Below are 13,212 nucleotides of genomic sequence, written 5' to 3' on the forward strand. Positions count from 1 at the left end.
CCCGGCCAACTCCCCCCAGTTTATATACTGAGCATGACGTCACATGGAATGGAATATCCCTTTGGCCATTTTGGGTCAGCTGTCCTGGCTGTGCCCCCTCCCAACTTCTCGCTGGCAGTGTATGGGAAGCTGAAAAGTCCTTGACTAGTGTAAGCACTACCTAGCAACAACTAAAACATCGGTGTGTTATCAACATTATTATCCTAAATCCAAAACACAGCACTGTACCAGCTACTAGGAGGAAAATTAACTCTATCCCAGCCAAAACCAGGACACTAATGTAGGCACTTACATTACTAATATTAGTACTATAAACAGTTTAACAAATTACTGATTAGTCAGTGATGACTTATTGTGTGGGAATTTAGAAGTACTTCCTTATATTCAGCGTGGAGAAAGGATGTTAGCTTTATGGAGGCTCCAGCCTCCCTAATGCTTTATGTTAAGTTATTTCCCTTCTCCTGACACATGGGATTGATCCCTCACCGAGCTCCCAGACACGGCTCTTGCTCTGGCTGCTCCCCTGGCTGGCTGGCTGAGGATGTTAAGGAGACACATGACGACATAAGGCATCATAAGAAGCACTTGGGCGTTTTAAAGACTCAAAAAGAAGTTGGCCTGTCTTCATGAGAAAACTAGGTTCAGGTACTAGTCATCAGTCCTGAGATCTGATTCTTATTTGGCAAATTTTTAAAAGGCTCCTACCTCAAGAAAAGAGGAGAAAGCTATATTTATGCCACAAGGTGCAGAATACCTCAACAAGGATGAATGTGCACTGTTTCTTAGGGACACGAAATTGGCCTGTGTGCACAAGACAAAATCATCTGACAAAAAGAAATATGCTATATTTTGTACTTGACATACAAATGTATACTCTTTTTTTCCTGAAAATAAGAATCAAATATGAAAATAAGAATCAAATATTTTTAATGAGCTTTGTATATTGATTACATAGTGCTCCACATTCTGTGTCAAGATACCCATACAATATTTAAGTTTATTTTTTCTGCAATACCTGTAGAGTTGACAAGTTGACAGGGACTTTTTTTTGAGTGCTGTGTGCATGTTGTATATAACTCTTTCAACCCATTGTATGCAATCCTTAAGAATTTTCACAGATATTTATTACAGATATACACTGAACATATTAAGTGCTAAAACTCTTTGGATAGTCATCTCATCCAGTCTTACCTCTAGAAGACCATAACAATAATCAGACCACATTTCGTGACTAGTGTTAGGCTACAGTGTTAAATGAGGAAAAAAATCAAAGTGAAGAAATTTAACAAAATCCACCACAATCACCCTTCATACAGGTGGAATAATAAAAAGATGCAATGGCTCAGCTATGAAATATGGAGATAAACACTGGCAGGAATACAGGAACAAGGAAACAAGTAAAGGAGTGGCATAAAATATCTTACCTGGCTCTAGTGACTATCTAGAGTAATACCTTTACTGTTACTGAACAATATTTTCTCAGGTGGATGATATACTACATATTTCTACGCAGAGAAATAAAAAAAATGCTGGAATAAGATTCTTTCTGTCCACATTTGAAAAACACTCAGGTCACCGATCTGTGACCAGATGTGACTGTAAGCATATATCTGAGGAAAATATACTGAAAATGCTAATAAAAAGGAACTGTGGGTCCCTGTAAATGAAATTACAGGAATAGACTTCCAAAAAAGAGTATTATGTGAGAATTTCTAGTGCCTGGGTCAGCTTTAAGGGCTTGTTTTGCCTTTGGTTTTAGACACTTTTTCACAATGGTGCCATATGGCAAACTAATCAGTGCCTGTAAGTTCACAGGGATACAGTTTTGAACACTTATGAAGAGGTGTAGTAGGAAAAGGACTGTTAAACCCCACTCGATGCTTTGAAAATTTACCTCCTAGTGTTCTTGAAAATTATTTCTCCTATGTGGAGGGGACTAGAAGGAAGGAAGTAATTAACTTAGGTAAGATGTTCCTAAAGAAAAAAAAAAAAAAAAAAGAATACAACTAGAAACACAAGTTGCTTAAATCAGAACATTTATAGCTGATTTTGGGAAGTTCAGAAGCTCTTATCCTTAAAACCCACTTCTTCTATGTTGTTACAAGGTAATTGGTTGCCTTATCAGCAATCAATAAATGGGAAGACAAGTGTTATTTTGCAAATAGAAACTTGGGAGTTTTACACCCCCTGTCATCTTCAAAAAGGAAACTTCTGGTAGTTTCTGGACAGACTATTCAAAGAAATATATTTTTTTGTTTTAAGTTGGTCATTTTAAATACTAGTCAAATATCTTCTACATCCCCCTATGTCCTTTTGAGTTTGTTTAGAGCTATTTTTTGTGTATGACTGAATCTCAAACTTGCAATTTTTCCAACAGTGAAACAGAAGATAACCACTGCTGACCCCAATTACAGTCAAGATTGTACAGACTTATTCATATATGCTGAATGATTTGGTCTGTAATAACAATACATATATTTATAGAATTCTTCTTTTCTACCTCCCTGAAGCTACACACTGACCAAGATAAAGGAGATGGAAATTTAAAATACATATTAACAGGAGATGGGGCTGGCAGTCTGTTCATTATAGATGAAAATACAGGAGATATTCATGCTGCAAAGAAATTGGACAGAGAAGAAAAGTCCCTGTATGTGCTACGTGCCAAGGCTATAGACAGAAAAACTGGAAGACAAGTGGAGCCAGAGTCTGAATTTATCATTAAAATCCACGATATCAATGACAATGAACCAAAATTCACCAAGGACATGTACACTGCCAGTATTCCGGAGATGTCTGGAGTTGGTAGGTAAAAACTTATCCTTATGTAAAATACAAATGCATTTGAGTTGATTTGGAACTTGTGAGTAATTTATTATTTGAGGCACTTAATACTAGCTTCTGTGAATACCCATGGAACAATTTCTGTTACCAGTAATGTATCATAAATAATTGGTTCCTGCTTTTATTTATTTGTTTCATCTTCATCCACTTTTTAATCCTTTTTCCACACTATAAGCTTCCCTTTACTCCATTAAGCCTACCGGAACCATCAAGGAATATAACATATATGGTTGTCTTATCAGTTGCTACATAGTTTTGCCACAGATGAGAATATCACTTGCATAAAATGTATCCTCTTTGTATTTGTAAAGTCTAATTTACCAAACTTTTCTGTACCTTTAGACGCAAACAGCTTTGAGCATGTAAGTATGTAAATCAATTAATATATCAAAATGATGCCAAATATGTTCCTACAAATACTTTAAAAATTGTTTTGGCTTTTTTGTTTGTTTGTTTGTGGGTTTTAAATTATTTTTTCTCTTTGGTATCAATATTAGTAGTTGGTGGTGTTTTTTTTTTTAATATGGATTTGTCTGCTTGGTTTTTTTTTAAGATACCAAACATATGAACACCTTCCCCAAAGAAATAACTTTTTTTGTTTAAAAAAATATTTCTTCATGGATAAAAACTTACAGCTATTCACAACAGCTGCACTGAAAGGTAAAAATGTGGAGTAACAGTAGAAGACAGGTTGGACGGGGCTCTGAGCAACCTGATGTAGTTGAAGATGTCCCTGCCCATGGCAGGGGGGTTGGACTAGGTGACCTTTAGAGGTCCCTTCCAACCCAAACTATTCTATGATTCTATGATTCTATAAGATGGGTGAGAAATATAGCATCAAAGGAAAATAATTTTCTGAGTTTTGTTCAAATAATATAAAGTGATAGATAATCTTCACCAGCACACATTCATAAGAAGTTATCATGATTACCTAAGTGCTCCACTCTTTTACAGTAGAGACAGTCTCTCTGATAAGATTAGTAAGTATAGAATACATAGGCTATGGGAAACAAATGACAGGTAAATTCTCAAGAGTTATTTACTTATCATGAAGTACTGAAATGGTTTGCAAAATCAGCCCTGGATGATGGCATTGCTAAGAGAGACAATAAAATACCAATCAACATTTGTGACTAATATGTATCTTTGCAAAATAATTTCCAGAAGCTAATAATTATCTCTGAGAGCAGTAGCAGAAGTATAATGGAACAGGACTCTATTTTATAACTCTCTTTTATAATCATGAGAAGGGAGTAACTACATTACTATGTATAATGTGATGAGTCCAAGAATGGTTCTTTTAAAGATACATAGAAAATAGAGAAAACCTTTCCATTCAGAATTTACTTTGCTGATAATCTGTGAAGGAAAAATGTTGGCAGTGCACCTGTCATATTTAATTTGAAATATGTTTGTAAGGAAGGAACTCTATAGGAAAAGATAAGATAAAAAGCATGATGTCCATGTTTAACCTTATCACTTAGTCCAACTACATTAATGTCAATGGAGAAGCATGAATAAAAGACAACAGAATAAGATCCAGTGCTTTGGCACTGCCTTTGAAATTTTAAGTATATCCAATGTCTGTATTTGATGAGGATGATGTTAGTATAAGTACCATTATGTACTTTAAGCTGAGGAAGTGTCCATAAAAGACCCAAGTAAAGGTGAGTTTTACTGTGAAGGAAGAATTAGAGGAAAAGCATTTAAACAGTAAAAAAAAAGCCCCTTAGCTTCCAATATGAAGGCAAAAAAGGGATCTGAGTTACTCTTTGCTCTGTTTAGTTGACATTTACATTTGGGGATATAAAAACTACACTGGAATCACAATTTTTAGCATTTGAATTTGGATGAATAAAAGTAGTTTTGTAATTTCTTAAACTAGCAGAGAATAAGAACCCAAATACAGATCAGTCCATTCAAGAAGCAGAAATTCTATATTTGTGAAGTCAGTCATAAGAATGCTAATTCAACAGTCAGGATGTACATATAGGTAAATAAGGAATACACAAATATATTCCTTCTTGGAGTCCCTTTGTCCTCCTCCAGATAAGGAAGCAGATGCCATAACTGGAGAAAATGACTTGGGAGTGAAAAGGTGAGATTCTTGCCATAAGTGGAATGCAATTTACAGGTGAGCAAGTGGTACTCTTGTAAACCTTCCCATAAAGCACACAAGAGAACACATAAAATACAGAATGAAGATAGTGTAGTTCTTGAAATAACTGGACAAAAGACAGCTATATGAATGTAAACCAGCAAATATGCACTAGGCAGCACATACAACAAAATGCAGGGAAAAGAAGAAAAAAGAGAGTGACAAAAATTAAACTCAAAACTGACACAGTGTGTCAATGGGTTGTGTAAGTAGTTCCTGGTTCATACTTTCCACAGTGGCTAGGATATCCATTAAAAAAATCTCCAATGCATTATGAAAATGGCATTTAAGCAGTTGTAATTATTCCTCATTCAATAGGTATGATTCAATGAACAGCTACTACCTTTTATTTTGTATGGATTTGCAGTCCAAAGAGTTTTTTCCTGAACATAGTGTTTATTGCAGAACATCACAAATTTACAGAATTGTCAGTTATGCAAGTTCATAATGAGTTCATTACACCTCAGCACTTAGTCTCTTCAGCGGTTTTGATTTATATTGCTGTTTGCAGATTAGATCAAATAGAAGTCCAAAAGCTAAATTTGGTAAGGACGTAGGGCTGAACCTTTTAGTTGGTTCTGGACTGTAGAATTTAAAATGGAATTTGAGGCTGGAGGCTCACGTAAAATAAGTCATGAAGGAAGAATAAAGTGGGGAATTATTGAGTGAGCAATGCATATTAGGGTTATTGCTGCTGTGAAAGTAAGTGCATCTGAAAGAAAAGGACAGAAAATATACTGAAAATGAAAATGAAAAGAAAGAATGAAAAAAGACTGAAATCACAAAAGTGCATTCCAGAAAACCAGAGGACTTCAGAATAAAAAATGAAGTGCCCCTTAATTGTATTTGTTCCTCTATAACAATGGAAGAAAATAATAATAATAAAATAAAAACAAGAATCCCTGGAATAGGGTGACAATCTTTACTAAGACTACATCAAATGAAAAAGTCAGTGTAGTCCTGCATTACCTGCATAAATACTTAAGATGATGAAGGTTATTTGTTATAAAGATATATACACATTCTTGCATACCTAACCAAATAACTTTTCTGACTGGAAAGAACTATACAATTACACTATACACGTTTTAAGAAATAGATATACTCAAGATGAGCAGGTCAAAAATTTGTGGGAAAATCTCAGTTTCTTCACATCCTTCACTTCCTCCCAATTTTGTGCCTTAAAATATAACTTTTTTTCTTAACTATTATATTTATTATGTTTGCCAAGTTCAACAAATATGACAGCAGATATTTATGAAAGCTTAGGAAAATGTCACTAAGATTGAGAAATTGAAGAGAAATCATCACTAGCAATGTTTTCAGTTGTGTGTGTATCTGTTATTCAAATGACACATCATGCTACATATTTCTCAGTGTGTGACTGACTGTTTCTTGGAATAACTAGATCTAGAGCACACAAGGGAAAATAATAAGTCAACACCTCTGACAGAATGTGTGATTTTCAGTACCAATAGGCAAACCTCACTCACATTTAACTAGTTTGATAGTAAGAACACTGAAAGCATCACATGGATTTTCAGCACAACTTATCCAAGCCCAGGGGGAAATATGAATGCTTATTTGTGCACGTTTGTGCTAATGCCATGTTGTAATATTTACACTGCAGCCATCAAGCTATACATAAATTAGCTTTGCTATGCCTAAATGGGATCCTTAAATGGGATCCAGTCATATCTCCAACAGCATTATGGGTGTACCTAAAATGTTGTGTAGCAAAGTTAGTACTGGAAGCAATCAAAACCACTGGAGTGAGCTGACTGCAGTGTCATTTCAGATAGCTTTCATGGAAATGATCACACTAAATGCTCACAGTGATATTAACTTAAAAAACTAAATAAGAAAGTTGGTTTAAGAGATTCTAAAACTCAATAACATGGAATTTCTCATTAAAATCAGCTACTATACTGAAGAAGTGGAGGATAATAATGGCTGGGGGGGGGTTTTTAAAGAGTGCTAGAGCTGACTGGAAGAATCCTGAGATTTATGTCAGACTAGGTAAATTAATTCAATAAAAAATAGTTAAAAAAATGAGAAAAAGATGCTAGACAGACCCATAAAGGTTAATCAAAACATAATATAGAAAGTAAAGGAACAAAAGACGTTCAACATTTTAAATTGATGGAATGCCAAAGTTGTGAGATCTAATCTTGGTCATAATGAAGAGCAGGTGGATTTGAAGCATGACCTATTCTGATTTGGCTATATTTTAGAAATACTGTAAGAGGAAACTTCAGAGAAGCTAAATACATATTATGCATCTTGAGAATAATCTTTTCATTCCCTCTTCATGTAGAAGGCAAAGTACAGTCCTGATTATACTTAAAATCTACTTATTTTATCTCCAAGGCTTACACGAGTAGAAGCTACGATCCAAGTATTTTTCCAAGTGAAAGATGATGTCTAAAAAAACAAAATAAAATGAAACCAAAACTAACCCTACACCTCATTGTGAAAACCACTTTTCTCAGGAAATAAATGAAGTTATTAAGAAACTTTTAGAAAGGGAAGTTAGCATTTAAAAAGGGAAGTTAGCAATGAGATGTCCTGTGAAGTTCAATCCCTTTTGGCTCCTGGGTCAATATTATTGCATCCGCCTGTACCTGCCTTGTTAATTTTAATGAGTAAGGCTTACCATTTTTTCTCATTAAACAACTTTAGCATGCAGCTGATGAGTATTTCACAACATATTTTTAATCTTTGAATTGATCTTATTAAGAGAAGGGATAATCCTAATTTAATTTAGCACTTATTTCTTCATACTTAACTAGTGCTTTCTAGATTTTATGGATCTGACCAAAGGCACCTCCTGGTTCAGAATTCTGCATGATAAGATTTGTATAACGTATAAGTATAGAGGGTCATATTTTAAATGGCTAAATTTAAAATTTATAATTTTTCCATTAAATTACTTTTATTGCAAATACAGTCAGAATGAAAGAGTTTTTCTTTAGCTGAACAGTGAAGTTTGGAAGAAGGACATTATATATGAAATATAGATATGGTCATTTTCAACTCAGGCATACAGGATTACAGCATGCCTAAACATGCCCTGTATTTAACAGCTACTCTAAATAAAAGATATAAATAAAATATATACACACAAGGAGAAAGAGAGAAAGAGAGAGATGAAATTGCAGTAAAACACACAGGGCAATATGCATTAATACTACCATTTTTATTACCATGCTATTGTCTGTGAGTGCTGTAGTATAAACTGAAACATCAATTACACAATGATTGTGTTAGAAGTTCCATTATCGTTGCTCACTATTTCTATAGTATCTCTTGGGAATCTATAAGCATCACAACTATACTGGATTTAAGTAAGACTGCATTCTGATATTTAGTTTTAGTTACATCATGTTTTCAGCATCACGCAGTCATAAAAACTTACTTCTCAAGAACAGTTTGTTATTTTGTATAGGAAGAACAAAAACAAGTAGGTCTTACAGTAAAAAAAAAAAACCACAAATACAGTAACCATCGCATTTTCTATTTTTGAATTTGCTTATGTCAGTAAACATTAATCTAAAGGTGTGTGAAAAGACTAAATGGAGGCAGCTCTTATCTTTCATATTTCACCAGGAAATAGTTGTATTTTCTTCTCTGCATATTGCCCCTGGTTTCAGATGCTTATAAAAAAAAGCTATGAATGACTGTCTTGACTTTGCCACAAGCTTATGAAAACTACTTGGCAAAATTTCAGAATGCTAATTGTTAACATATAGTCTATTTTAAAATGAATTATTAAGTTAGCTTTAAGAGAAAGACATATTTCAAATAAATATTTTATCCTGAGTTCATATTTTACATTCTGCAGTTAAAATATAGTATTAGAATTCCTTTTAGTCAAACTAAGCATGATAGCAGAAATCGTGTAGCTAGAATACTTCCTATATTTCTGTTTGCATTTGCTACTATAACTAAAAAATTTCAAAACCTCTATAACTGTCAGAATCTGCATAGGGTTATCTTTTTTAAATGCACTATTTTTATCCTTTTTTAATTTATCTTCTTTATTATTTTTATACAAGTCTTTATAATGAAAAAAAAAATCCCTTTCAACAAAATAAAGATGAAAATATAAAATAAGATTTTGATGCCTAATAATACTTTCTCAAAATAAACCATCAAGGTGAAAAAGGCAAAAACCTCTTTTTGTTAAACATTTAAAAATATAAATTTAGTTTTCCAAGAAATTTAGGGTATTTTTGGGTTTTGTTAGTTCTGGACATGTATTGTTAGATACATGCATAGCATTTTTATTTACAATAGGCTTGCAAAGTTTATTACAAAAGTATATAGAATACTTTATAAATATTTTGTCTTTGTCATTAGACAGAACATTTTCAGAAGAGTATGAGGGGGTGCTTTAAGATTTTGTATTTCCAGCTAAAAAAAGAAAAACACTGGAATGCCAAAGGAATCTTATTTAGATCATGATTTTTTTTTTTCCTTAAATTATTCTATCATTTGTATAGTTATGTATATAACGTGGACAGCATTTTCCTAGCAAAAAGGAGGTCTGCTCTGCAAGGAACTTACTTGCTAGAGCTCTGATACTATAAACAGGTTATTTTGAATTTGTACAGCTCCACTGACTTCAAGCTGAATGTTATGTAAGCGTTAGGATCTCCCTGCATGGATTTTATTTCATGGTAAACGTATATAATTTCTGTAAAATTTAAATGTCCATGTACCACTACTATTTTTTTTCCTGAGGTTTCTCCTATGTTTAGTTAGATAAACAAAATCATATATAATGTAGACATTTTGGCTCTTCAAGAAACAGAATGAAACCATCCTCAGAGGAAATTCTATGAGTTTACAACACTCCCAAATAATTATGTGATCTCAAGAAACAAACAAACATACACTCTGATCCAAATGAAAAACAATAGTTTCTTTTCAGGGTCCAAACAAGCGATGTAACTAATTTTTAACAATAACATTTTGGAATTATTATCATTATACAGCTCTGTTCAACATCCAAACATAATGTATGAAATTAAAAGTAAACATTGAGAATATACATTATTTTTTTCCCCTTCAGAGCTTTGTTAATTTTATCTTTTCAAAAATCCATTAGTGATACTGCATTATTCTTTGTTACTGACTGAAGAAAAGATAAACACTTAAAAAATTAATATAAGCAATCACATAAAAACTAATACGCATATATTATGTGTATATATATGAAGGTAAAGAGGAAACTTAAATAAATAAATCATGTTTATAAAATTTGGGAAATTCCTTATAAGTCATCAGAAATACCATAGTTCCTTTAAATTTTATGCAGAATGTATTAATGACACACTTGAAAGAACTGAGAGACACTGCACATTCAGAAAAATGAGGGACAAAAATCAGCCTTAGCAAGATTCAAACCAGTGCTTCTGGTTCTGAAGAATTCAAATCATTCATAAATTTCAGATTTACAGATCATTTTAACATTACAGATAGGCAGATCTCAAGCTACAGCCAAAAGGAGTGGCTCTCTTTTTCTTCTTTTGGTCTCTCTGCTCCTAGTTGTGCTGTCTTATGCCTTACCCACTGTCCCTCTAAACCCAAAAGAAGAAAGTTTAAGGAGTTAAATTATCAGAAAAATAGATTGTTCAGAATATAGAATTTCTGCTACTTTTGTTCCCTGGGTCAGATCACATGAGGTTAGATGCCAGAGCTGGTGCTAGGGAAGTGACAGGAGCATGCAAAGTATAGCAGGTAAAAGCAGGAGAGACTGTTTCATCCAGCAGTGGCTAACCTCAGCTAAAAAGTCACTTGACATACTCATTTTTCTTCAGCTACAAAATCCTCATGTCTTCTAAACAGGACTCCTCACTTCCTTTCTCGTCTTTTTTTTAGGGGGGGAGGTTTGGTTTCTTATTAAGATACCACAAGTCTGAGGCAGCACAATGGGAAAACCAGAACCATCTATTCACCCCCTGTGAGTAACTTAGGTTACTCGCTCTCGGTGCTGGAAGAAATTGGGGTTTTGTAGAATTGCTGTCAGCAAGTAAAGGTAGCTAGCACTTGCTGTAAACACAGGAAGGTATAAATAATTTCCATATTTCTGGCCCGTGGGAACTGAGTCACTGTCAACTCATTGTTGGAAGATTATCACCTCCTCTGAGCTCCCATAAACCTCCATCTGCTGACCCTTCATGACATGCTGGTCTAAACTATTTCCCGTAGGAAGAAATAAGATGACAGCAGTTCAAATGCAGCAATTAGTAAGCAGGATGGATGACTTTTAAAGCACTATATGGGGCTTTAGGCTTTGTAAACTGGTTGGCCTAAACTTTGGATATGTAATTTTAAGGTGACCACAAACTCATTTAATCTCTGTATGTCTCAATTTTCCATCAATTCCATCAATTTCCATCAATTAGTGGAAGACTAGAACAGCTCTATTCCATATGTGGAAATGTGTTCAGCAGCAACAGACACCACAGTGCCCTTGGAGTGACAGTCTTCTTGCCAAGTGACATTTTCAGGCTTGGGCTGTGTTAAATGTGGCTCCCCTTTACATGTCTCTGAAATGATTCAGTGCAATACTGTTTGCCTGGCTACTTTATTGCAACAAATTTATTATTTCCTGTTATCTGTGTACATTGAAAAAAACAAACCAAACCAAAACAAAAAAAACCCAGAGGTCTGGACCTGTCAACAAATTTATATTTCCTGTTATCTGTGTACATTGAAAAAACCAAACCAAACCAAAACAAAAAAACCCCAGAGGTCTGGACCTGTCTAGATTACAGCTTGAAATTAGCATTAAAAGTGCCTGTATCATACTTACACTAAAAATGTTTGATGTATCCATTTTCCTTCCTTTTATTTCAGTAGATTTTCAGCTATAACACTATAATCTCTGAACAAAAGCATAATGGGCCTGAATTCTTTACATCAGCACTTTTGCTCACACTGCAGTGCAGTACAATGGGATACGTTCTGCATTGTTAGAGATGCTGTCCTCCAGATAGGATGTTAAACCAAGGTCCTTTCATCTTTCATGGCTTTACATCTAAAAAGTAAAAATCTCATTGACATTCTGAAAATATTAAGGAACAGACATGTTGCTTCAGCCAGTATATATACCTCTTGATATGAACATACACCCTTTATACATCCTTTGATATAAACATGTTACAATTCACAGCCACGTGTAACCTCTTTTCAGAGCCACAGTAAATACTGAGTTCCTATGCATGACACCAGTTTACAGGCACCTAATTTATTCCCTTATGAGCTCTTGCAGCTATGAGCCACCAAATAATTTTGCTTCTTTTGAGACAGGCTACAGTATAATGGGTGTGTTGAGCCCCTTCTCACATTTATGTGACCATATGGAGCCTGCGGCAATTGAACTGCTGGTTCTAAGGACTGGAATAGCTTATATTAGGAACACCTGCATCTTTATCAGAAGGAACATGCCAAGGAGATGCATACATGTGTTATATCCTTTATTAAAACTAAAACATGGCAGACATTAAAATAAGCAAGCTAATAGTGGCGAGGAGGTAATCTGTTGTCTAAGCGCAGATCTTGCTCTTCAAGTGTTAACGTTAATATCTCTGTTTATATCATGCTAATGCACAGGGTTCTTTCCTGACACTATGTAGTTAAGTTACTTGTGTAGTTTTAGGTGTCTGAAAAAAATCCTTTTCTTCATTTAAATGGTTTTTGAGAATGGAATTTCTCAAATGTTGGATCTGAAGTAGGCTGGGAAGACTGGACACACAGATCTAAGTCAGGTATGGTAATTAACTAGATATAGGTTAAATCTGTTTGGGAATTGGTTATATGTAGCCATAAAAGAAATTTACAAATTATATTGAGAAGTATTATTTCATTTTTTTATTCTGTTAAATCAAAGCACATCTGGTATGCTTACTTAGTCTAATCTTCTGAACACAGAAGCTTTTCAGTTGTTTTTAAAAGTAAAGGAAGCTTTCTGAATGCCTGAATATACATTTTAGTTGCTAACGATATTCAGCTGAGTGTAAAATGCAGGTTTATTTTTTAAAATCAGGCTAACACACGCATGCATCTATTTAGAAAGTAAAACACAAAAGCAGGGTGGTTTGTGGGTTTTTTTCACTAGATTTCTCTATAACTTTTAAGTATTTCCAAAATGTGTAAATAAGATACAATGGATCACATCTGGGTATAAGATAAAACACAAG

At 34.1% G+C, this 13,212-nt stretch overlaps 1 protein-coding gene across 1 annotated transcript in view; it reads left to right on the plus strand.

The window, feature by feature from the left end:
* CDH9 (cadherin 9) overlaps positions 1–13,212 on the plus strand; it is a 75,986-nt gene that overhangs the window by 26,941 nt on the left and 35,833 nt on the right. Inside the window, exon 2 of the mRNA XM_009279216.2 lies at positions 2,511–2,805. Coding sequence (XP_009277491.1) covers positions 2,511–2,805 — 295 coding nt within the window. The remainder of the gene's footprint in view (positions 1–2,510; positions 2,806–13,212) is intronic.

The sequence above is a fragment of the Aptenodytes forsteri genome, unplaced genomic scaffold, assembly GCF_000699145.1.
Source record: "Aptenodytes forsteri isolate BGI_AS27 unplaced genomic scaffold, ASM69914v1 Scaffold81, whole genome shotgun sequence".
Lineage (NCBI taxonomy): Eukaryota > Metazoa > Chordata > Aves > Sphenisciformes > Spheniscidae > Aptenodytes > Aptenodytes forsteri.